Source organism: Pseudorca crassidens, chromosome 15 (genome assembly GCF_039906515.1).
Source record: "Pseudorca crassidens isolate mPseCra1 chromosome 15, mPseCra1.hap1, whole genome shotgun sequence".
NCBI classification, from domain to species: Eukaryota; Metazoa; Chordata; class Mammalia; order Artiodactyla; family Delphinidae; genus Pseudorca; species Pseudorca crassidens.
Window position 1 is genome coordinate 8542705 of NC_090310.1, and position 26971 is coordinate 8569675.

At 43.8% G+C, this 26971-nt stretch overlaps 1 protein-coding gene across 19 annotated transcripts in view; it reads left to right on the plus strand.

Annotated features, from left to right (window-relative positions):
* STYXL1 (serine/threonine/tyrosine interacting like 1) overlaps positions 1–26971 on the plus strand; it is a 63957-nt gene that overhangs the window by 25084 nt on the left and 11902 nt on the right. For 10 of the 19 annotated variants that reach the window (XM_067705857.1, XM_067705856.1, XM_067705858.1 and 7 more), the window contains 4 exons: positions 6062–6123; positions 9698–9839; positions 13528–13673; positions 19652–19797. In XM_067705857.1, the coding sequence (XP_067561958.1) occupies positions 6062–6123; positions 9698–9839; positions 13528–13673; positions 19652–19797 (496 nt within the window). Of the gene's footprint in view, positions 1–6061; positions 6124–9697; positions 9840–13527; positions 13674–19651; positions 19798–20913; positions 25470–26971 lie in introns of those variants that run through there. The other 9 variants (XM_067705868.1, XM_067705866.1, XM_067705870.1 and 6 more) reach the window with 3 other exon arrangements.

Consider the following 26971-nt stretch of genomic DNA (forward strand, 5'->3'; position numbering starts at 1 on the left):
ATTTTGTAATCTGGCGGAACACAATTCAAGTGCTTCTTGAATCGGTGTCTTTTGGGCCGCGGTCCTAACAAAGCCCAAATAAACACCTTTTTGTTTCAATCAGGTCTCCATTTCTCACATTTTGGTTTACGTTTACTTCAATTTAAATGTCTTATCATCTCTAAAAATTTTTTAAGTGTTAATATTATATAAAGCAGGCAAATTCTTCAAATAATTTGCTATTAAGTATGCCAATTTTTATAGAGCTAAACAAGGAACTGAGAATAAGTTAAGGTGAAACAGGAAAAGATAGACATGGGGAAAAACAAGTTGTAACTGCACAAGGCAATAAAATGCCATCTTGGCCTCCTCATTTCAGTTAAACGCATGAGCTAACAGATTAGATGTCTGCTGGTTTAGCGTACTAACTCCCTTGGATTTGCTAAAATTTATACAACAATCAATAGGTATACATAAAGTCCTAAGGAAAAGAGTACCACTTAAAAATCAACATCGGAAACTATCAAAGCAATTTTCAAAATAAAAGATTGTCTATTACTGTGAATGAATATAAAATGTAATAGATATACAAACTAGGAACTAAAGCCTTGTCCAAAGTTTAATTACTTCTCCCTTTAGCTGCTTTTTCAAGGACGTGTACACTAACCAAAGGATGATTGAAATGTTTGCTGTGATCTTTTTCTTTTCTAAAAAAAGAAGCATAGAAGATACAAACAAAATCTCCTTCAGTCCCTTAGACTGCCAAGACTTCCTTTGCATTTCTTCTACTAGTTTCTTGTGGAACTGGCTGAGCCCTGTGCAGTCCAGAATCATCACTACCCTCTGACATGTTGTCACTTAGGTCACTTCCATCATGACTGTGGATGCATGCATCTTCATCAGTATCCTGAGACTCATCTATTGACATGGTAACAGGAGGTGATGCCAGTGTGGTTCTAGACACTGCTCCACATTTTTCTATTGGTGGGAGAAGAAACAGTGGTGAAATTGGTTCTCCACCTGCTGAGTTCTTACCAGGGAGGTTCTCTGTTGTGTTCTGATCATTTTCCATTTTACAGTGCATAATGTCAGCCTGTTAACTATCTGAAATTTCACCCTCTAGGTGAAATTCAGGTTTTATTCAGAGGATGAAGTACCAGTAGATTCCTTTATACTGGCAGCAAAACCAGCAAGACTCTTATCTGCCCCTTCTGCTGCTATTTTCTGAAGGGGAGCCTGTTTTCTTCCCTTTGGAGAGTAATTTTTGGTCTTTTGACGCCTCCTCTTTTAAGTTTTCCTTTGGCTGCAGTGGTGATGGTGGTAGGAGACCCTGTGCACCTGCACTTTCCTAGAGATGCTGCATTTTACTTTATGTTCACTCTGCATGTTGGACTTTTCCTTTTTGTTATCTTTTTGGAAAGGAGACATTTTTGGGAATTGGCCCCATGTAAAGAAGAAGATCTGTAGAAGGAGTTGTTTTCACCCGAGCAGCCCCCTTCTGAGCAGTCTTGCTGTTTTTAACTTGATTTACTTTCCAGAGTTATCATTTTACTTTTTTTTCTCATGCAGGTACTTTTCTTTTTATTCTCTTCTACTTTGCTGTCACCCTTTGGCACTTCCTGACTATTTTGGTAGAAAGCTTTTCTTTTTCTTTTTTGTCATAGGTTTTTCATCATTCACAGGATCATTTATGGAATGGGCTTCAGCTTCTATTTTCTTGTAACTTTTCTTGGTTTTACAGGATTTCTGAATCATTGCTGGTATGCACATCCATCTCTTTAGTCTCTGTTGCTGATTTGCAAGTTTTGGTAGACACTTGGATCTTTGAGACATTACTATAATCCTTTTTCTCTTTTAGAACATTCTCTTTTTTCTCCACTTTCAGACCATTATTGATTTTTAAAATATATTGTATCTAGCAACCTTGATGTACTCTCCTACTAATGCTAATTGTTTGTGATTCTCTTGGATTTTATGTAAAACAATCATTTATCTGCTTATAACAAAAGTTTTATTTCTTCTGTTTCAATTCTTAAGTCTCACTACATTGCTATACCCTTTGCCCTCCAGTACAGTGTTAAAAAGGAACAGTGTGTTATAAAGCAGAAACTAACACACCATTGTAAAGTAATTATACTCCAATAAATATGTTTAAAAAAAAAAAAGGAACAGTGATGATACCAAGTCCAAGCTCGTACTGCTCACTGCACCACAGGCCAATAAATCAAGAGATGAGTTGTTGGGGCAAGGAATAGTGACTTTATTTGGAAAGCCAGCAGACTGAGAAGATAGTGGACTAGTGTCCCAAAGAACCATCCTACTTGAGTTAGAATTCAGGCCCCTTTTATACTAAAAGGGGAGGGCATGTGGCTGGTTATTGCAAACTTCTTGGTGCTGGCCAGACTCCAGAGGGTATGTAATAATCCTTCTTGCAGCTGTCCACATAGGTCTGGTCACAATGTTCCTGTAAACCTCCAACAAGACAAATGTTATACCTTTTAAAGGTCAAGCCTGGGAGTCAGAACCTTGAGAAAGGGCTAGTATATATATTTCATGCTATAGGCAACATTCCTTTACAAAGGTGTAGAGCCAGCATGACTAAGCACAGGCAACAGAGCACAAAGGTTAGAGATAAAGGAGTAGATCCAATATGGAGTCAGGTTTGTTCTTCTCTGTTACAGTGATAGTGAGCATTTTGTCTTGTTTCTCACTTTATCAATCAGTATGATGTTTACTGTAGATACTGAGTAATTTACCTATCACATTAAGGAAGTTACCATATATACCTAATGTACTAAGAATTTTTTTCATGACATGAATTGAAAATTTTCTTAATTTGTTAAAATGAACATAGTTTTTCTCCTTTAATATCTTTAAAAAATTATTTATTTATTTATGTTTGGCTGCTTTGGGTCTTTGTTGCTGCACGCGGGCTTTCTCTAGTTGCGGCAAGCGGGGGGATACTCTTCGTTGTGGTGCGTGAGCTTCTCATTGCGGTGGCTTCTCTTGTTGCGGAGCATGGGCTCTAGGCTTGCAGGCTTCAGTAGTTGTGGCACACAGGCTCAGTAGCTGTGGCTTGTGAGCTCTAGAGCTCAGGCTTGGTAGTTGGGGCGCACAGGCTTAGTTGTTCCACGGCATGTGGGATCTTCCCGGACCAGGGCTTGAACCCGTGTCCCCTGCATTGGCAGGCAGATTCTTTTTTTTTTTTAACTTTTTGGCAGGCAGATTCTTAACTACTGCACCACCAGGGAAGTGCCTTCTTTAATATCTTAAAGATTTTCTAGTATTATTTTCTAGTATGACAGAATTCCTACTAGATCATGTTATATTATTTTTTGTGAACACGATTAGGTTTAGCTTCCTATTCATTTCAGATTTTCACAGCTATATTTATGAGTGAAACAAGCTTATAATATACTATACTCAGTTTCACTTGTTTTTAAGCCATATAGACCATGTCACTGACTTCCTTTGCTCAAAATTATATGATTAAGTTTCGCTTATGTTGTTGTATGTAGCTATACTGTAGTTTGTTCGTTTTTGTTGTTAAATCATGTTAAAGATAAACAAAGCCAGACACTAGTCAGAGTGGTGAACACAGAGTTTAATCAGTAGTATACTCTTGCCATAGGGAAGAGTCCAGTGTGAATGGAACTCCACCTCAATTTGCATAGAGGCAACTGGGCCTTTCAAAGGGAGAGTGAGGGAGTAGGGAGGGAGATGAGTGGAGCTCAGTCAGGGAAGTGAAAAACTACGAAAAGGGGATGGGAGTTGGACCATGTGAAACCCAGGGGGGTTTACTAACTGGTGCTTATCCGAGTTAGGTTCTTACCCTCCACAGGGCCTGGGAGACAGGGGCCCTATCTTCAGGTAGTTCTTTGGAAGCCTTGAGTTTCCTCAGGCAGGCACCTTACTGGGCTGGAGTCAGCCCAGGGATGTGGTCTTGAGCTGTTTCTAAATGTGTCTCATAATACAGGTGTCTTCAGATGAAGGTGTCTTCAGATGCCTGAATTTGTAAGTTCTTTATAAATTCTGGATACGAGATTTTCTTAGTTATTTGTATTAGGGATATTTTCTCTCAGTCTCTGGCTTGCCCTTTTGCTTTCTTAACGTTGTATTTTTTAATTTTTTATTTATTTATGTTTTGGCTGCATTGGGTCTTCGTCGCTGCATGCGGGCTGTCTCTAGTTGCGGTGAGTGGGTGCTACTCTTCATTGTGGCGCGCGGGCTTCTCATTGCAGTGGCTTCTCTTGTTGCGGAGTACGGGCTCTAGGCACGCGGGCTTCAGTAGTTGTGGCACGTGGGCTCAGTAGTTTTGGCTCACGGGCTCTAGAGTGCAGGCTCAGTAGTTGTGGCGGACGGGCTTAGTTGATCTTCCCGGGCCAGGGATTGAACCTGTGTCCCCTGCATTGGCAGGCAGATTCCTAACCACTGTGCCAGCAGGGAAGTCCCCTCAATGTCGTATTTTAATGAAAAGAGAAGTTTTAAATTTTAATAGGATTAGGTTTATCAATGTTTTCTTTTGTGGTTAGTGCTTGCTTATGTCTTTTTAAAAAAAATAGATGTTTTTTAGAGAAGTTTTAGGTTCACAGCAAAATTGAACAGAAAGTACAGAGTTCCTGTATAACCCCTGACTCCCCCCACACCCCACAGGTACAGCCTCCTCAACTGTCAGCATCCCAAACCAGAGTGGTATAGTTGTTACAGTTGATGAACCTACATTGACACATCGTTATCCCGTAAAGCCCACAGTTTACATTAGGGTTGATGTATTGATACGTTCTGTGGGTTTTGACAAATATATAATGACATATGTCCATCATTATAATATCACACAGAATAGTTTTCCTGACCTAAAAATCCTGTATGTTCTGCCTGTCCATCCCTCTCTGTCACTAACCCCTGGCAGCCACTGATCTTTACAGTTTTGCCTTTTCTAGAATGTCATATAGTTGGAATCGGACAGTGTGAAATGAAGCCTTTTCAGATTGGCTTCTGTCACATATATGCATTAAACTTTCCTCCATATCTTTTCATGACTTGATAGCTCTTTTCTTTTCAGTTTTATTAATATTCCATTATTTGGATGTACCACAGTTTATTTATCCGCTCACCTACTTAAGGACATATTGGCTGCTCTCAAGTTTTGGCAGTTATGAAAAAGCTACTATAAGCATCTGCGGTCATACGTTTTCCACTCATTTGAGTGAATACCAAGGAGCACAGTTGCTGTTAAGAGAATGTTTGATTTTATTAAAAACTGCCAAACTGTCTTCCAAAATGGCTGTACCATTTTACATCCCCACCGGCAACAAATGACAGTTCCTGTTGCCCTGCATCTGCACCAGCATCTGGTGTTCTGTGTTTTGAAGTTTTGCCGTTCTGATAGGCATGTAGTGGTATCTCGTGTTTCAATTTGCATTTCCTTGATGACATATGATGTGGAGCATCTTTCCATATGCTTATTTGCCATTTATCTTTGGTATGGTGTGTCTGTTCATATCTTTTGCCCATTTTAAAAATTGAGTTGATTGTTTTCTTGTTGTATTTTAAGAATCCTTGGTGTATTTTGGATAACAGTCCTTTTTTTTTTTTTTTTTTTTGATAACAGTCCTTTTTAAGATTTATGCATAACGGTTCTTTTTAGGATTTATGTTCCATGTTCCTCCCAACTTAGAGGACATCAGTACCACAACTTCTGTCCTCACAGGGGCATTAGAACCTCAACTCTTAGGCTCTAGAGTCTGAATTTGTCTAAAATTCCATGGAGCATTTAGTATGAGGCTACCCTGACTTTGATTTCTCCCCTCCCTGCTTTTTTCGACCTCAGAGAGAACTTCCCCTAAATCATAGATGCGGAGTCTCACTGTTCCTTACGGGGGGATATGGGTGTGGATATGAGGGGGCAGGGGAGTTATATGGGTAGCCTAGAATAGGACAGCTACACGCTTTGAATTTTAAATTCACGACAAGTGTTGCCTAACTGCCAAACAAATATATGTTAATGCTGATGTAAGTGCTCTAGTTTGGTCATGTGTTCCTTTGCAAGTGCAGTTATTAGTTAAATACTTTTCCTTTTCAGATGTGCGTTCCAAACGGGAGTATGATGAAAGCCATGTGATTACAGCCCGTCTTGTGAAGAAGGTATATGGGCAGAGTCAGAATCTGGGGCTACCTTACAGGGGGGTGGGGAGAATGGGAGATTGTGTCCGAGGTCCAGGAGGCAGCACTTACTACTGGACACTGTGGGCGGCAGAGACAGGACTGCCCCTGTGCGTCCACCATGAGGGTCTCCTACACTGTTTCACACTCCTTAAGGTCTCCCCACTGCCCCCCCACGGTCAACAGCTTCATTAAGCAAATGTTGCTTTAATTCCTTGACTTGCCAGGCAATGTTCCAGACCCTGGGGATACAACAGAATATAAGATGCCCTTAATTCATTCTCCCTGCCTCATGGAGCATCTCTTCTACTTGGGCAACAGACAACAAGCCATAGAAATAGTTAGTATAACCCAGAGACAGAAGCCCCTTCCCTACCCTCCCTTCCATTTCCATCCTGTCTTCCTATTCCCGGCCCAGCTTTTATAATGCCTGGGCCCTGCAGGCAGTCACCGGCCTCGCTCCTGCAGTGAAGCCCTTCCCTCCAGTCCCGTAGGGAGTCTTCTCTCTCTGGTCACTGCTGAGCATGGCAGCCTTCACTTGGGCTCTACCTTGACCCCTCCCATCCTGACCACATTCTCTGCCCTTGACTTCCAGGTTCTCCCTTGCTTCCCTGGTTTCTTCTCTACCTCTTTGGTTCAGCTTCATTTTCTCCTGCTGCCGCCTGAAGAAACCACTACCCTGTTCTTGTATATCTGCTGGTCAGTGTACTTCCTTCAGAGATTTCATCCAGGCTTACAGCTTCAGCTGTCCACGTGCAGTTAGCCATCCTGTCGGTTTTACTTCCACGATTCTGTCTTGCAATATTTCCCCCTTCTCCCTGTTCCCACTGCCACGTGCTGCTGCGCACTCCACCTCTGACCCTTTCCCACACAACTGGCCAGGGAGCCTGTGCCCTGCCTCAAGTATTTTTCTGGGGTAAGCTTGCTCCTAACACCTCCCTTTCCCCGCCCTAGTGTGTCATTATCTGCTTTTTTCCTCTCTGGATTTTCAGTTTTCTGGCTCCATACTCTAGCTCTTCATCTCCATTTCAGGCCTTCCTTGGTGTTTTGCAGCTGATTCAGAGCCCCTTCGTCCTGTATGGCTTTCAGCTTCCAACTCACCTCTCAAATCTGTGTGTTCCTTTGATTCCGGCAGTACCCCCGGCTCTGGAAAAGAGGCATTCCCTCTGCCTCAGCCCCTCGGCCAGGCTGACACCTCACACCTCCCCTCCCCTACTTTCTGGCCAGGAGGTTACAGGCCTGAAGGCTGGAAGGGAACCCCAGCATGAGCAGGACACACAGCCCCCAAGTCAGTGTTCACACACCGGATCTGGTTCCACCTCCCTCTCCAGCCTCATCCGGCATGCTTCCACTCTCCCCTGACACCTCCACAACCTTGTCCTGCCGTGTTTCCTGGGGTCTAAGATGCTCATTTGTCCTTGTATTTTAACACTTCTGAGGTTGGAATATATCCTACAATTGATTTGCACCTTAAAGTGACAAAGTCTTTTCCCCCGAAAATGAATGTGGCCACAACATCTGTTGTTTTTCTGCCTGGCACCTCCACTTTTTTGAGGGGAACTCCTCCTCTCTCTGCTTAAATCATGGGGGGTCTAGTGGTGCTCCTTAGAATAGGATCCAGGCCCTGGCCACGGTGATTGGCCTGGGAAGAAAACAGCAAATCAGAATTGGCATTAGGGAAGGCTGCTCTGGTGGTGGGGTTTGGAGGATGGGAGTCTGAGCATCGCTGGTGGTCATGACTAAGGCTTCAGGACAAAGTGGTCTGAGAAGGTGAACCCAGTGTGCAGGGGACGCAGAGAGCAACAGGGCCCAGGAGGGAGGTCTGGGCTTTAGATCACCGATTCAGGTCTTCCCAGGACTACTTGCTCCCCGCCCTGCCTGAAGTAGCGTTATGTGCCAACACACCTCTCCTTCTGTGTAGACTCCTGATTGCAAATGTTATGAAATTGGTGGTGCATCTTACAACCAATGGTCTCTTACAATCTAGGAAATGACAATATGTGTGGTCCCTTGGACACACTGCTCTCTGTGACCCAGGGACGTGTATGCTTTGTTCATCATTGTATCCCGGGTGCTCACTCTGGTCCCTGGCATCTGGGAGGTGCTTGGGACCTATTTGTTAACTAAAAATGAATGACGGGTATCTGTTCCTTCAGCCTGGAATGCTCCCCCAGCCCTTGTCCATCTGGCAAATTTCCACTTGCCCTCACAGTCTCATCTCAAATGCCTCCTGTCCCATGAGACCCTTCTGAGTCCTCCAGGCCAACTCAGGCATTTCCCTTTTTGTTTTTTTCTTTTTTTTTGTATCTCCGTATTTCAGAACCTAGCACAGTGTGAGTGCAAAGTGAGTCCTCAGCGAATGTTTATTAAGTGAAAATGGATGTTGGGCCACAACTCTCCTGTGCTCCCACCTGCTCAAGCCTCTAGGGGCTGTTCTCACCGTTCCCCTTTTGCTCATGCTCTTCTCCATACCCAGAGCCTTCTACCCCCTCATTGTCACCTGTCTAAGTCCTGCTCGTCCTCTGAGCACCACCTGTCTCCCAATTCTGTTAGACGAATATGATTTCTCTCCTTAGAATCCTGGAGAACGTCCTGGGTCTGTACTTCCAGGGGCCTTACTGCTCTGCCTTGCAGTACAGTAGATGCACACTCGTCCTATCCCACCTGAATGTCCTCTGTCAGGGCCTCTACGACAGTCAGCTCAGGTCACAAGGGACAGAGCCAGGCTCAGGTTCCCCTGAGTAGTGGGGGCTTTCAGGAAGCATTGCGAACAAGTGAAGACCCACCTCTCTGCTGCTACCAGCTGGGCCTTCCCGAGCTCTGGGACACCCTTTGGAGTCCTGGGCAGTTCTGGTACTGGGAGAGGTCATCCCCTCCTTGGCAGAAGACACCTGTTGTTGCTGCCCTTGTGGTCCAGCATAATGATGACTCAGCCAGTCCCCAGCTCCTCCTCATGACCTCATTGCTGCTGTCTGCCCATTCCTTCCTTTAACCATATTTATGGCCTGCTGTGTGCCAGGCACTGTTCTGGACGCTCAGGATACATCAGTGGCCATAAAGGGACAAAAGTTCCTGCTCTCACAGAGCTTCCATTTGAGCTTACAGCCTGCCTCATGATGCCTGCTTGCTTATGACTTCTGTGCATTCAAGCCTTCTGCTCACTGCCCTCTTCATGGCAGAGTTTGGATTCGGTCCCCAACGCCAACACTCTCCCCCAGACAGAGAATGTCATTAGTTAAGGTGGCCACGACTGCTCTCATAGCACTCATGCCAGGGCACCTAAAGGGCTGTGGGCTGGTCCATAGACCACTGTTCTTTGACCCGGCAGTTATCTCTGGCCCGGTCAGCTGTGGTCAGCTTCCCCCAGGAGGGAATATGGGTGTGGCAGGTCCTTGGAGTTCAGCAGACTCTCTGTCCACTGTCAGCGCTCCCGTGCCTGTGTGTAGTCAGGGAGGTGGACACCGTCCTAGCTCCGGCTCCTCCCGGTGCTGGCGTGCAGGGAATACGGGTTCAGCTGGACCCACCTGCCAGCAGCCTTCCTTTGTGGTTTCTTTAGAGGGCAGGTGAATATCTTATCCCGGAGTCTGTGGATCTGGAGTGTGTGGAACACTGTGTGGTGTATGATAACAACACCAGCTCCCTGAATGTCATCCTAAAAGGCGACAACGACGATGACAACGCTGATGAAGGCGATCAAGGTGGGTTTTTACAACAGCAGCAAGAATATGAGTTCAGTTACTGAGCACTTTTGTCACGTGCCAGGAGCTCTGCCTGGGTCACCTCATGCAGTCTGCAGAGCAGCCCGATGAGGATGGCAATGCCAGGAACTGGGAAGGGCCTGGGCTTTTTCCTTCCTGTGCAAGATGACAGGTGAGCCTGCCGTGGTTCATGGATGCTGGCAAAAGACATGAGGCTCCTGGGTCAGAGACAAAGGGCTTTATTTCTCAGAGCAGTAAAAGTAGCCAGAGTGCAGTGGGTGGTATTATGGAGAACTCTGAGCTTAGGGGGCTTGAATCTTTTTTAACAAATGGGCAGAAAGCCTGCCTGCCCTTGGCTCTGGAGGCAGAAACTGTCTCTGTCATCCAAGGCTGTTTGTTATACACATATCCTTGAAAAGCCAGTGCCTTTGTTCAGAGGCTATGTAGAAACACGAAAGACCATGGAGAATTGTGCCCTAATAGGTAACATCCCCACTTTATTGATGAGGAAACTGGGGTCCAGGAAGGTGAAGTAACTCATTCCCCAGGTGTGAGACCATGGGTATCTATTGCTGTGTAACAAATTACCCCAAAACTCTGTAGTTTTTTTTTTTTTTTTTTTGCAGTACACGGGCCTCTCACTGTTGTGGCCTCTCCCGTTGCGGAGCACAGGCTCCGGACACGCAGGCTCAGCGGCCACGGCTCACGGGCTCAGCCGCTCCGTGGCATGTGGGATCTTCCCGGACCGGGGCATGAACCCGTGTCCCCTGCATCGGCAGGCGGACTCTCAACCACTGTGCCACCAGGGAAGCCCAACTCTGTAGTTTAATACCATAAACATTAATTATATATTCGTTTCTGTGGAATTCAGGAGTAGCTTAGCTGGGAGGTTCTAGCCTGTCCTAAGGTTGTAGTCATGACGTTAGCCAGAACTGCTGTCTTGTGAAGGTTTGGCCAGGGCAAGATAATGTGCCTCTGAGATGACTCACTCACATGGGAATAGCTAGGAGTCCTCAGTTCCTCACTGCATGGATTTCTGCATGGGGCTGCTTAGATGGCCTCACGACAGGGCAGCCGGTATACCCCAGAGCAAGTGATCCAAGAAAGAGGGAGAGAAAGGGACAGCCATGTACCCTTTATGACCTAGTCTTGGGACTTAAACAGTCACTCTTGCCACATTCTATTCATTAGAAGCAAGTCACTGAGTACAGCCTACCCTCAAGGAGAGGGGAATTAAAACTCAACCTTTTTAAAAAATATATTTATTTATTTATTTATTTGGTTGCACCATCTTAGTTCTGGCAGGCGGGCTCCTTAGTTGTGGCATGCGAACTCTTAGTTGCAGCATGCATGTGGGATCTAGTTCCCTGACCAGGGATCAAACCTGGGCCCCCTGCATTGGGAGCACCACCAGGGAAGTCCCTAAACTCAACCTTTTAAAGGGAGGTGTTTGAAAGAATTTGTGGAGAGTTTTTTTTTTTTATTCAAATGGAAAGTCACAAAAATTATAATCATCCTCATCAGTTCACTCAGTCCCATGTAATTAATTTTTTTCATCTTGATCTTTTGTTAGCACTTTTATGAATTCATCAGTTTTCCATTAGAGTTCTGAAAACGCTTATTCATTCAGTTCAGCAGTATAGTCAGTTACCAGAAACCTGTACTTGTCAGAGTCTTTTCCATGAATTCGTTGAAGATGAAACCCTTTTACAGGAACATTTTTGCAAAAGCATCACAGTACACCCAGAACTGTCTGTAAATGACAAAGACTTAAAAATGACCACGGTTAAAGAGTTGATGGAAGTTCATAATAATGCAGTTAACAAGGAAATTTAGTTATTTCTGAGACATACATTTTAAAATAATAACTAGAATTATGACTTATAATATTATACCAGAACATATAAGATTTTTATGAATTTCATGTAATGTCTGAAACATTTATATTAACATATTTCCATACAAATAACCCAAAGAAAGTTTAGTATCAGTTTTTTTAAAGAACTTTTTTGAATTTTATTTATTTTTTTATACAGCAGGTTCTTATTAGTCATCAATTTTATACACGTCAGTGTATACATGTCAATCCCAATCGCCCGATTCATCACACCACCATCCCCACTCCCCGCAGCTTTCCCCCCTTGATGTCCATATGTTTGTTCTCTACATCTGTGTCTGAACTTCTGCCCTGCAAACCGGTTCATCTGTACCATTTTTCTAGGTTTGTGGAGAGAGTTTTTAAACCACCACACCTAGCAAGTGCTGGGGCCAGGATTCAAACCTGGGCAGTTTGGCTCTGTCTGGTCTCCTAAGGCCAGGGTAGTGATGCTGGAGAACAGTGCAGTCACTCCAGCCACACGCTGGAGCGTGGTCAGTTCTAATCTGCTTCACTGAGGCTCCACTGCATTCTCCATTCAGCCCCTGCTTTGGGCTGACCACCCCTTGCTGCTGCTTGTGGCTCAGTGACTAATATATATGGGTGGAGTTCCATGGGTTGGGCATTCACACCAGCGGTCACTGGGTGGCGCTAGGCTTCCACCTTTAATAAAACCAGTCTTCTCAGGAGGTCCTTAGCCAGGAAATTGTCCCCTCTTTCCTAAGCTCATCCTGTTGGTCTCCAGTCTGCAATCCTAGGATTGTCGGCTGGACCCTGAAATCCTAGGAAATGTTGGTCAGTAAAGACAGCGCCGTCTGCAGTCTATACCTGACCTCACTTTAGTGCTATGGAGCCCCCAACCTCACTTGGTAAGAAATCACAACCACAGAACAACAAAACCCCAAAACCACACGCATATAATTTGCCTACTCATGGAAAATTGCACAGTCGGGGGCAGCTGCAGTGGCTGATGGCTTGATGGCCGCAGCATCCTTTGTTTACTGATATGGCAAGCAACATTCTTTGTCCACAGTATATACCAAGAGAAATTAAACATGTGCACACAAAACCTTGCACATGGATGTTCATAGCAGCCTTATTCATAATAGCCACAAAATGGAAACATCCAAATAGTCATCAATAGATAAATGGGTAAACAAAAGGTGGAGAGCCACACAGTGGAATATTATTCAGCTATGAAAAAGGATGGAGTGCTGACACTTGCTGCAACATAGATGAACTTTGAAAACGTTATGCTCAGTGAAAGAAACCAGACACAAAACACCACATATTGTATAATTCAGTGTCTATGAAATGTCCAGAATAGGTCAATCCGTAGAAATTAGATTAATGGTTGCCTAGAGCTGGATGTTTGGAGGGAAATGAGGAATGAAACCCTCTAACTGGTACATGGTTTCTTTTGGGAGTGACTAAAATGTTCTGAAATTGACTGCAGTGATGGTTACACAACTGTGAATATAATAAAAAACATTAATTTATATACTTTAAATAGATGAATTGTATGGTATATAATATGTGATATTGTATATATACACACACATTCCCCTCATGCTGAATCATCCTTCCTTGCAACAATATGAAAAAAAAAATGAAATCTCGGAGTTTATAGAAAAAGATCAGCTTACTTGGTGGTGAATTGCTTTTTAAATTTTAATTGTAACATTCACCTCTATTTATATTTGCTTCAGCTTTCTAGACAATTGCTTTTCAGAATGGAGTGCCTATCCACTGGGCCTTTAGGCAAATGGTGAGCACACAGGGGACATTGATCTCTTTGGTCTCTACTCTTAGGAATTGTGCTTGGAGCTGCCGTTGAGTGTGGCAGAACCCTGACTCACCTTGCCCGCCACCCCATCCGTATCCTGAGAGGAGGCTACGAGAGCTTCTCGGCCATGTACCACTTCTTCCGGACACAGAAGATCATCTGGATGCCACAGGTAAGGCAAGGTGCTGAGCACAGGCAGGCTTGGATGGGAGCATGGCCTTCCCCTGGGGACCGAGGGGCAGGGAGCAGGGCTGGAAAAAGAGGAGAAGGAGACAGATGACATGGAAAAGATGGAAGAGATGTCAAAGATGGCTTGGGAATGAACCTGGGGCAGCCAGGAGGTCCAGTCCAGTATGATGAATTTATAATCGCCAGGTTCAGGCAAAATCCAGGGCGGTGTTTAATACATGAGGTTGGTTCAGAGGGCAGGGAGCCGGGGCAGCGTGTTCTGGATGGTGGGTCGTGGTCAAAGTCACACGGGCAGGCAGGGCCATCATGATTCGAGGCTGCCTCGCCATCCTTAGCCGTCTGGCCTCTCAAACCCTGGCTGGGTCCAGAGGATACAGTAAAAATTGGGAGATGGGTTGTAATAAGGTGTGGCCAAGGGATGCACCAGATGTCTGGAGCCCGGAGGAGCACTTACTTCCTGGAGCCAAACTGGGTGGCAATGATAGGCAGGCAGGGACTGGTCCCTGGGGGCATTTTATAGTATCTGGTTTCTTGAAGGGTCTGAATGTAATGGAATGTGAACCTGCAGAGGTTTCATTCTTTCCAGCAATTGCCTTCAACTGTGCTCTCATTCTTGCCCTTTGCAGCATCATGGGCAGATTCCATACTTTCTGGCCGCTTTCGGTTATGGACAATTTCAGTCTAGTCATATTATAAAACAGCGGGGGAAATGCGCCTATGAACTGGAATTTGATGATATTATATTATTGTTATATATTTCTTTAGGTTGTGATGACATTATTATGGCTATGTTTTTAAAAATATGAGTCCCTATCTTTTAGAGATACATAATGAAATATTTATAATTAAAATGATATGATGTCTGGAATTTCCTTCAAAATAATCTGGGGAGGGTTGGGGAGTCAGGGGTATAGATGAAACAAAATGGGCCATTGGTTGATAATGCTTGCAGAAGGGTGATAGATCCAAGGTTTGTTATACTATTCTCTCTACTTTTGTGTGTTTTTGAAGTAATTTTTTGAAAAGGGCATAAAAACAGTCCAGTACAATCTAGGCTAGTTTAACATTCCAATCTCAACTCAAATCTCCTCTCTTCTCATCTTCCAGAGCTGGGCAGCCTTCCATTTGCTGGGGGCTGAGGGCTGGGAGTGGGGAGGGGTGTGGGATAGCTTTATGGGCATCTCCTTACGTCCCCTCTTCTGGGTCTGGTCCCTTTGGTGCTGGGGGTCCAGCGTGGGCCCTGTCTTGTGTGGCTGCCTGTTTGTCAATGGTGGGGAAGTGCCTTCTCATTCTGCCCCAGCCAGCTTCTGTGCGCTGCTGCTGGCCTTTGTTGCTGGTTTTCTTGGGGCTGTGTTCAGGGGGCCCCGTCTGTTACTGAGCATCCTTCAGAGAGAGCCAGCTGAGAATTCCTGACAGGAGTACCCCCAATGCCCTTCCCTTCCCTTGGTAGCTCATGACCTCCCACCACGTCCATATTCTTTCACTTGAATCCCAGAATGAGCCACAGGGGAGTGTGACAGTAGGGAAGGAGGCCCCTTCTTGCCTTGCTGGCTTGGCTGCTGCAGTCGGCCTGTGTGAAAAGCTAGGGACCTGTGTCTGGGGTCATACCTGTTCCCAAATGCAGGCTATGTATATGTCAAGCTCTCCAAAGGCCTTCTTCTCCTTCTTCCACTGAGCTATGGCGTTCAGCTCAACAGGTGTACAGCCCGCCTCCCCGTCCTGCCAGGCACTCCTCCTCGCTCCTAGAGGAGCACCCTTACTGGCTTTGCAGTGATGGGAGGGACTCTTTCTGATCTGAAGACGTCACGTGCTGATACCTCACCTTCTTTATTTTTCTTCTAAAGCTTTAGGAAGGTGGAATTGGCATAGGATGAACTGCACCTATTTAAAATGTACAGTCTGGTCAGTTTTGACGTGTATGCACCTGAGACTTGTCCTTGCCCCCAGTCTTCTTAAGTAGATTGGGAAGAGGGGTAGGGTGGTGGCTGGTGGTATCTAGCAGGGCCTGGATGGGTGAGTTCTACTCTGCTTGTATGTGGCCCTCTTTAGAATGTACGTTCCAAGTATTTGCCACTCCCTACTTTGGGACCTTTGTTATTAATTCAGGGGCAAGAGTGAGAGCCCCACTCCCTTCCTGTTACGTGTTCTGACACAGTGTAAAGCAGGAGTGTCCCTACTGCTCCCCAAGGAACTCCTGCGAGGGGAGATGGAGGCGCAGAATTTGGGCTCTGAGACTGCCCCTCTCCTTTAGACACAGTGATTTCTAATTTCCCGTTTTATATGTGGTACCCCTTAAATAAGATTTCACTTTGAGCAAAGGGGTTCTGTGACTAGGGCACGTGTGAAGACCACACTAGAGAGAGATGCTGGTGAGCCACCAAGTGGTTTTAAGTCCGGGGAGGGGCACCTGGTTAGATTGCCCTTTAGAAAGGTCAACTCTGATTGCAGAGCAGAGCCCAGACCAATGCAGGCAGAGTGGGTCTGGGGAGACCTGCTAGGAGCCAGGGATGAAGAGGAGAGGACAGATTCAAGAAATACTTAGGAAACGGCTTCGATTAGACATGGGGCAGGGGGTATGGGAGAGGGAGGAGTCTAGAATAATGCCACAGTTCAGGTGCGGGTGACAGGTGGCCAGTGGTGTGGCTCATTGAGAAGGGGACACAGGAGGAGGCGGTGGCAGTGTCAGGGGAAGGCAGTGGGCTCGGTTTGGGCATGTTAATTTGTGACACCAGTTTCTTTTACATTTGTCAATGTGGTTGTCAAAATCGTGTCCTCTAGAATTAACAGCAGAGCTTCTTTTATCCGTCCCACACCCTCTTCCGCACAGCTGTTACAACCACAGAGGAAGCTGGTTTGAAAGCGTCAGGAAGAGTTGACAGATTTGTGGTGGGTATTGCGTGAGATTTTCCGAAAGAAACCAGAAGGATTTCATTTGGCCCCCGGCAAGCTGAGCGTCCTGGGCGGGATCACCCTGAACCCTGGGGAGTGCTTTGGGTCACATCCGCAAGTAGTGGGCCTGCCTGCGTGTAGAAGGGCCGTGTGTCTCACAAACTTGAGGGTTGGCTCAGCGTGGTGTCTGCTCATTGATAAAGGCTTTTGAGGCTAACAGTTTGGGAGGAATGCGGGCTTGTGGTAGGTTCACGGTGAGGCGAGATGTGCTGAAGCCAGAAGGCTCTGAAAGGCTCAAGTGGACAGCAAAATAGCTTGAGGTACTTAAGATGTTATTTCTGAGTCAGACTTGGAGCCAGAGGCATTTTAGAGCTGGTTTGACCTTTGAAATTATATAGGTTAGCATTTCCCATGGAAAACTGATGGGAACAAAGGGGTCTCTAAACAGATCATATTAGAAACATCAGTTCATACAATGTTAGTGGATTTCTTTTTTTTTTTCTTTTGGGGTTATGCCTAGGTTTTATTTTACTAAACGTAACAGGTAAGTTTTCAACCCATGACAACAACAAATATGTAGCCACTGTTTTATTACGGACATCTGAGCCGTAATAGGCCACCCAAGAAACCGTTAGGGGAATTCCCATTCGTTCTCAGTCTCCTGGAGGCATGCTTTGAGAACAGTCTTCGACTGGCATGCTTTTCTGGCTGTTTTCCAACTTGTTTGTAAGATGAGTCTTATTATTTGATGATAATTGTTTCTAAACACCTGATTGGTGCTCTAATAATCTTTCCTTGGAAACAATCAAATTTTGTAATTTTCCCTCTGGCTTTGATATATAATTGACATATAACATTGTGTAAATTTAAGGTTTACAACAAGATGACTTGATACACATATATGCAGAATGATTACCATAAGAGTAACACATCCGTCACCTCAGGTAATTACCATTTTTTGTGTGTGTGTGAGATGAGAACATTTAAGATGTACTTTCTTAGCAACTTTCAAGTACATAATACTGTATTTTTAAAAAATAAATTTATTTGTGGCTGCATTGGGTCTTCGTTGCTGTGCGTGGGCTTTCTCTAGTTGCGGCGAGTGGGGGCTACTCTTCATTGCAGTGCGCGGGCTTCTCATCGCAGTGGCTTCTCATGTTGCAGAGCACGGGCTCTAGGCGCGTGGGCTTCCGTAGTTGTGGTTTGTGGGCTCTAGAGCGCAGGCTCAGCAGTTGCGGTACAAGGAGTTAGTTGCTCCGCAGCGTATGGGATCTTCCCGGACCAGGGCTCGAACCTGTGTCCCTTGCGTTGGCAGGCGCATTCTTAACCACTGCGCCACCAGGGAAGCCCTGTGTTGTTAACCGTAGTCACCATGCTGTACGTTAGATCCCCAGAACTTATTTGCCTTATATCTGGAAGTTTATAACCGTGACCAACATCTCCCCATTTCCCTCACCCCCACAGCCCCTGGCAACAACCACTCTACTGTTTCCATGAGTTTCGCTTTTTAATTTTTATTTTATTTTATTATGATTTTTGGCCACGCTGTGTGGCATGTGGGATCTTAGTTCCCTGACCACGGATAGAACCTGTGCCCCCTGAATTGAGAGTGTGGAGTCTTAACCACTGGACTGCCATGGAAGTCCCGACTTTCACTTTTTTAGATTCTACATATGAGTGAAATCATGCAATATGTGTTTTTTTCTGACTTATTCTCTTAGCACAATGGCCCCAAGATCCATTCATGTTGTCACAAATGACAGGATTTCCTTCTTCTTTATGGCTGAACAATATTCCATTGTGTATATATGCCATATTTTCTTTATCCATTCATCCATTGATGGACACTTAGGTCATTTCTATGTCTTTGTGAATAATGCTCAAATGATCCTGGGGCGGGGGGGCGTGTGCAGATATGTCTTCAAGATGGTGATTTCATTTCCTTCAGATATATACCAAAAGTGGGATTGCTGGATCAAAGGGTAGTTTTGTTTTTAATTTTTTTAAAAAAGCTTTATTTATTATTAATTAATTTACTTATTTATTTTGGGCTGTGTCGGGTCTTAGTTGCGGCACGTGGGATCTTTGTTGAGGCATGAGAGGTCTTTCATTGGGGCGTGGGCTGTTCGTTGCAGCGCGCGGGCTTCTCTCTAGTTGTGGCATGCAGGCTCCAGGGCGTGTGGGCTCTGTAGTTGTGGTGCTTGGGCTTAGTTGCCCCGCGGCACGTGGGATCTTAGTTCCCTGACCAGGGATTGAACCCGTGTCCCCTGCATTGGAAGGTGGATTCTTTACCACTGGACCACCAGGGAAGTCCCTGTTTTTAATTTTTTTAATTTAATTTTTATTTTATATTGGGATATAGCTGATTTACAGTGCTGTGTTAGTCTCAGGTGTACAGCAAAGTGGTTCAGTTATTCATATACATATATCCATTCTTTTTCAAATTGTTTTCCCATATAGGTTATTACAGAATACTGAGCAGAGTTCTCTGTGCTATTCAGTAGGTCCTTGTTGATTATCTGTTTTATATATAGTAGTGTGTATATGTTAATCCCAACCTCCTAATTTATCCTTCCCCCCTCTACCTTTCCCCTTTGGTAACCAGAAGTTTGTTTTCTATGTCTGTGAGTCTGTTTCCATTTTGTAAATAAGTTCATTTGTATCACCTTTTTAGATTCCACATATAAGTGATATCATATGATATTTGTCTTTCTCTGTCTGACTTACTTCACTTAGTATGATAATCTCTATGTCCATCCATGTTGCTGCAAAGGGCATTATTTCATTCTTTTTTATGGCTGAGTAATATTCCATGTGTTATGGCTGAGTAATATTCCATGTGTTATATGTACCACATCTTCTTTATCCATTCCTCTGTCAATGGACATTTAGGTTGCTTCCATGTTTTGGCTATTATAAATAGTGCCACAATAAACATTGGGTTAGTCTCATTCACTGTCCCAGTTTGTCTTTCTAAGCTTGTTTGCTGAGCCACATTTCAAGAGATGAAACAAAAACAACTTCTTCTCTGGGGATTGTTATCATAGCAGCCTTTCTCCTTCTCCACCTCAGGAACTGGATGCCTTCCAACCGTACCCTGTTGAGATAATGCCAGGCAGGATCTACCTGGGAAATTTCAGGCAAGCCTGCGACCCTAAAATTCAGAAGGATTTGAAAATCAAAGCACATGTCAACGTCTCCATGGAGACAGGGCCGTTGTAAGTAGAAAAACCATTGTTTTTTTGTTTTTTTTATATTAGTATAATTTATTTATATAAGATTCCTAGTGGCATGCATTGACAGAATTGAAAGGGCTTTTAGAAATCAGCATACACTGGAGTAGGGTCTGCATTTATTTTCATCTATTCCTGGCCTGCACTTCATTGCCTGGCATGGCCATGGCATCCTCTGCCCCTGACTGAGACCCCACACTTGCCCCATACCCCATACTTAAATCTTACCAAAATAATACTTTCTTGGTACTTAACATTCTGATGCAAAATACCCTGGTTTACCCTGCTTCTCCTATCTCAGGCCCTCTGAGAAGTGACCCCTCTCTTGGTCCATCTGGGCTGCTGTAACAGGATACTGTAGACTGGTGGCTTATGAACAACGGAATTTCTCATGGTGTGGAGGCTGGGAAGTCCAAGATTAAGGCGCTGGGAAGTCCAAGATTAAGGCACTGGCAGATTCAGCGTCAGATGAAGGCCTGCTTTCTGGTTCATAGATGGCATCCTCACGTGGCAGAAGGGGCAAAGCTCTCTAGGGTCCCTTTTATAAAGGCACTAATCCTGCTCCTAGGGGTTTCAATTTCTATCCTCATGACCTAATTACCTCCCCAAAGCCCCACCTCCAAATACCATCACTTTGGGGATTAGGTTTCAAAATATGAATTTTGAGAGGACAGAAACATTTGATACAGCAACCTTTATGTCAGATTTTCCTTGGTGCTAGGAACATACAGATACACACACACACCCTCACTCATCATTGTTCAAAGAGCAGGAAAGTTCTGCACAGCCTTGCTTGTCAGCCTGTGTCTTCCCAGCTGTGTCCACTCATGATCACCAAGGCCCCCGCACTGTACAACCTACCTCTTCTAGCTCCTGATCAAAGCTAATAAAATTCAGCTCAGAGAGAATTTATATAAATAACACAAGAATTCAGTAAGGCATCTGGTAAAAAAAAAACTATATAAAAATCAATAAATCTAAAGAAAATTGCGTATAGGTACTTAGTGAAACTGCTGAAAACCAAAGAAAGAGAGAACATATTAAAAGAAGCAGAGGGCTTCCCTGGTGGCACAGTGGTTAAGAATCCGTCTGCCAATGCAGGGGACACAGGTTTGAGCCCTGGTCTGGGAAGATCCCACATGCTGCGGAGCAACTAAGCCCGTGCGCCACAACTACTGAGCCTGCGCTCTAGAGCCCACGAGTGACAGCTACTGAGCCCGTGTGTCACAGCTACTGAAGCCCACGTGCCTAGAGCCCATGCTCCACAACAAGAGAAGCCCCCGCAATGAGAAGCCCGCGCAATCAGAAGCCCATACACCGCAACGAAGAGTAGACCCCGCTCGCCGCAACCAGAGAAAAGCCCGCATGCAGCAATGAAGACCCAACGCAGCCCCAAAAAAAATTAATTAAAAAAATAAAAATAGGGCTTCCCTGGTGGCGCAGTGGTTGAGAGTCCGCCTGCCAATGCAGGGGACACGGGTTCGTGCCCCGGTCCGGGAGGATCCCACATTCCGCGGAGTGGCTGGGCCCGTGAGCCATGGCCGCTGAGCCTGTGTGTCTGGAGCCTGTGCTCCACAACAGGAGAGGCCACAACAGTGAGAGGCCTGCATACCACACACACACAAAAAAATAAAAGAAGCAGAGAAGTAAGACATTACTTTCCAAGGAGCAATAATTAGACTAACAGCTGACTCATCAACAGAAATCACTGCAACTAGAAGGAAATATGGAATGCGTCTTTGTAGTCGGTAACGTTTCTGGTGATTCCCCACCTCCTACCATTCACAGCATTGAATGTGGGCTAGATTTACTGATGTGTGCTAATGGATAGAATAAAGCAAAAGTGATGGGCTGTCACTTCTGATATTGGGTCACAGAAAGACTGTGGCATCAGTATTGCTCATTCTCTCTTGCTCACTCATTCTGAAGGAAGTCAGCTACCATGTGGTGAGCTGTCCTATGGAGAGGTCCACATGGCAAGGACCTGACAGTCTTCAGCCAGCAGCTAGCAATGAACTGAGGCCCTCAGTCAAAAAGCCTGTGAGAAACTGAATCCTGCCAATAGTCATGTGAATTAGCTTCTAATTGAGTCTTCAGATGAGACCAGATGACAACAGCTTGTCTATAATTTTATGAGAGATTTTAAGCCAATGGTACCCAAATAAGCTGCCCCCAGATTCCTGATCCATAGAAATTGATAGATAATAATTTTTTATTGTTTTAAGCCACTGAGTGTTAGGACATTTTGTTATCCAGCAATAAATAATAGAACCTTAAAGCACTGAAAGAAAATAACTGCCAACCCACAATTTTGTACCCAGAGAATATATCCTTCAATAATGTAAGTGAGAGGACTTCCCTGGTGGCGCAGTGGTTAAGAATCTGCCTGCCTATTCAGGGGACACAGGTTTGAGCTCTGGTCCAGGAAGATCCCACATGCCATGGAGCAACTAAGCCTGTGCACCACAACTACTGAGCCTGTGCTCTACAGCCCGTGAGCCACAACTACTGAGTCTACGTGCCACAACTACTGAGTCCGCGTGCCACAACTACTGAAGCCCATGTGCCTAGGGCCTGTGCTCCGCAACAAGAGAAACCACTGCAGTGAGAAGCCCACACACTGCAATGAAGAGTAGCCCCCGCTCACTGCAACTAGAGAAAACCCACGTGCAGCAATGAAGCCCCAGTGCAGCCAAAAATAAATTTAAGAAAAAGAATGTAAGTGAGAAGAATTTCCATTTCTGGCCATGATAGAGTAAATGGCACCAGATTTACAACCCCACCTTAAACAACTAAAAATACTCAGACAAAGCATCTAAAACAAGGGTTTTTCAGACAATGGCCAACAGACAGCACAGGACAATGATTCCTGAGAGGAAAAAAAATGGTGAGCTCCACAATCGAACCAGCTTATTGCTTGGAGATTGTTTGCAGGTCACAACACAGATCCTATTATTCTTTCTGAGTTGAGGGTACAGAGTTGAGGACTCAGAGCTGTTGAGTTGGCTAGAATTTGCAGGAGACCTGCATGGAGAATAGAGAGCTGAGTACAAAGAAAGACTCTGGACATCTGCAGAGAGTCCTCCTGTGTCTTCAGCTAAGTACTAATAAGCACATGCATGTGAAAAACTACTCAAGGCAGGGAGACAAACCAACAGAAATCAACAGGTGGTACAATCCCCAGAGATTATGTGGGGCCAGGAGTAGTTTGTGTTTCCTGTCAGATTAAACAAAACTCACAATATACAGTGCATCAAACAGAGTACTTAGAAGACTACTGCTTCAGTAGTGAGGAAAAACTTTGCCCTATACTAGGGATGAAAAGTACAGTCTGAGATGAAAAATATACTGGATAGAATTAAAAGATTAGACACTGTGGAAGAAAAGATCGCTGAATTTGGAGACACAGCAATAGAAGTATACAAAATGAAACATAGAGAAGAAAAAGACTTTAAAAAAGAAACTAGAGTAGAACTTCAGTGAGACTGAGACAGCTTCAGGTGGCCTAACATGTGTAATTAGAATCTCCAAAGGAAAGGAGAATGGGGAGACAGGAAACATTGAAGAAACAATGGCCAGAATTTTCCAAATTTGATAAAAACTATAAATGATCATCTACACTGATCTCAATAAAATTTTTAATTAAAAATAGAATAATTTGGAAGATTATGAGCAACTTTATGTCAATACATTTGAAAAATTAACAGTTTCCTCAGAAGACTCAAGCTACCAATGCTTACTTAAAAAGAAATAGATTTATAAAAACTGACAATATGATAGTTCCTAAAACAAGATTCAACCAATTTCAGGAGATGCAAATCATATAGAGTTGGCTTTCAACCACTGTGGAGTTAATGTAGAAAACAATAATTTGCAAATATAACTAGGAAATTCCTAGAAGCTTAGAAATTAATTTTACAACAGCTCATGGATCAAAAAAGAACTCACAATGGAAATTATGAAATAGTTTCAACTATATGATAATGAAAATAGAATATATAAGAACTTGTGGAGTGTAGCTAAGCTGTGAGGGAAATTTATAGCTTTAAATGCATCTATTAAAAAGGAGAAAGGCTAAAAATCAACTAGTTACGCATTTATCTCAAGAAATTACCAAAGAAACAGCAAACTAAACTCAAATAAGGAAGGAAGGAATAATAAAAGCAGATAAAATGAACTAGAAACAATAAAATAGGATCTAGAAAGTCAAAATAGTTTTACAAAAATAATAAATTTGATAAACCCTTGGCCAAAAAGAGAGAAAGCACAAATAACCATCTGTAAAAGGGGATTCTAGGGCTTCCCTGGTGGCGCAGTGGTTGAGAGCCTGCCTGCCGATGCGGGGGACACGGGTTCGTGCCCCGGTCCGGGAAGATCCCACATGCCGCAGAGCAGCTGGACCTGTGAGCCATGGCCGCTGAGCCTGCGTGTCCGGAGCCTGTGCTCTGCAATGGGAGAAGCCACAACAGTGAGAGGCCCGCGTACCGCAAAAAAAAAAAAAAAAAAAAAAAAATCTTCGCAAACTGAGAATAGAAGGGAACTTCTTTGATCTAAAAATAAAATTCTACAAAAATCTCTATAGCAAACATCACAATGATGAAATGTTGAAAGTTTTCCCTCTGAGCCTGGGAACAAGACAAAGATGCAACTATCACCACTTCTATTTAACATTGTACTGGAGGTTCTAGTTGGTGAAATATGACAAGTAAAGGAAATAAAATAGGAATCAAAAGGGAACAAAACCTGTCATTATACACAGTCTAATTGTATACAGAGAAAAGCCAAAACAACCTGCAGATAAATTATTGGACTTAAATAAGTTTGCTGAAATTTTAAAAGCATACAATTTACAATAGGACAAAAATATTAAATATCTAGGATTATACCTATTGAAAGATGTGCAAGATCTCTACACAGAAAAGTATACAGCATTACTGTGAATTACTAAAGATTATCTAAATAGCTAGAGGATGTTAGTAAAGATCACCTGAATAAACAGAGGATGTACCGTAGTTGTGGATTAGAAGAATCAATTTTGTAAAGATGTTGATTCTTGCCCAATTGATCTATAGATTCAATGGAATGCCAATAAAATTCCAATGGATTTGTGAAAATTGATACAGTAATTTTAAATTTTATATGGAAATACAAAGGGCAAAAATAGCTGAATAGTGAATAACAACAAATGGGAAAATTGACTTGACCAGTTACGAAGACTTAAAAAGAACCACAGCAAGTAAGGCATTGTGATATTGGTGCAGGATAGAAAAATAAACCAATGGAGCAAAATGGAGTCCAAACACAGACCCATGCATATACGGACACTTGAATTATGCAAAGATTTTCTCCTATATTTTCTTCTAAAAGTTTTGTAGTTTTAACCTTCACGTTTTATGATACATTTAAAAATATATATTTATTTATTGCTTCAGGTCTTAGTTGTGGCATGTGGACTTCTTCGTTGTGGCATGCATACAGGATCTAGTTCCCCCACCAGGGATCGAACCTGTGCCCCCTGCAATGGGAGCACAGAGTCTTACCCACTGGACCACCAGGGAAGTCCCCTGTGATACATTTTGTGGGTTTTTTTTTTTTTTTTTTTTTTTTGCGGTACGCAGGCCTCTCACTGTTGTGGCCTCTCCTATTGTGGAGCACAGGCTCCGGATGCGCAGGCTCAGCAGCCATGGCTCACGGGCCCAGCCGCTCCGCGGCATGTGGGATCTTCCCGGACCGGGGCACGAACCCGCGTCCCCTGCATCAGCAGGCGTACTCTCAACCACTGCACCACCAGGGAAGCCCCCCTGTGATACATTTTGAAATCCGTTTTTGTATATGGTGCCTGATATGGAACAAAGTTCATTGTTTTGTATGTGGAAGTCATCACTGTTGAAAAGGTGATCCTTTTCCTGCTGAATTGCTTTGATACCTTTGTTGAAAATCAGTTGACCATACGTGTACGGGATTATATCTGGATTCTTTGTTCTTTTTCATTGATCTATGTTTTTCTTTATACCAGTTTCCCACACTTGTTTTTCTCTTTTAAAAAAAATTTTATTAAAGTATAGTTGATTGGGGCTTCCCTGGTGGTGCAGTGGTTGAGAATCCGCCTGCCAGTGCAGGGAACACGGTTTCTTTCCCTGGTCCGGGAAGATCCCACATGCCGCAGAGCAACTAAGCCTGTGCGCCACAACTACTGAGCCTGTGCTCTAGAGCCTGTGAGCCACAACTACTGAGCCCACATGCTGCAACTACCGAAGCCCATGCTCCTAGAGCCCGTGCTCTGCAGCAAGAGAAGCCACCGCAATGAGAAGCCCGCACACTGCAATGAAGAGTAGCCCCCGCTTGCCGCAACTAGAGAAAGCCTGCGTGCAGCAATGAAGACCCAACACGGCCAAAATAAATAAATAAAATAAATTAATTACTTAAAAAAAAAGTATAGTTGATTTACAATGTTGTGTTAATTTCTGCTGTATAGCAAAGTGACTCAGTTATAGATATATATTCTTTTTCATATTCTTTTCTGTTATGGTTTATCACAGGATATTCAATATAGTTCCCTGTGCTATACAGTAGGACCTTATTATCAGTTCCACACTTGATTACCGTAGCTTTATAATAAATCTTGAAGTCAGGTAGTGTTAGTCCTCTAATTTTGTTGTTCTTTTTCAAAGTTGTTTCCTTTGAATTTCCATATAAATTTTAGAATCAACTTGTCAGTTTCTATACAGAAGCTTGTTGGAATTTGGACTGGGACTGAATGGATTCCATAGGGCAATTTGTGAAGAATTGACATCTTAAAAATGCTGAATCTCCCGATTCGTTAACATGGTCTATCTTTCGTTTACTTTGCTCTTTGGTTTCTTTCAGCAATGTTTTATAGTTTTCAGTGTACAGTTCTTGCACATCTTGTATCAGATTTCTTCCTAAGTATTTGATACTTTTGATGTGATTATAAATGGTATATTTAAATTATAAATTTCTTGGGAATTCGCTGGTGGTTAGGACTCTGCGCTTTCACTCCTGGGGCCTGGATTCAATCCCTGGTCGGGGAACTAAGATCCCGCAAACTGCGCGGCATAGCCAAGAAAACTCAAATAAAATTTAAATTTCTGATTGTTGCTAGTATATAGAAATCCAGTTGGTTTGTATATATTAACCT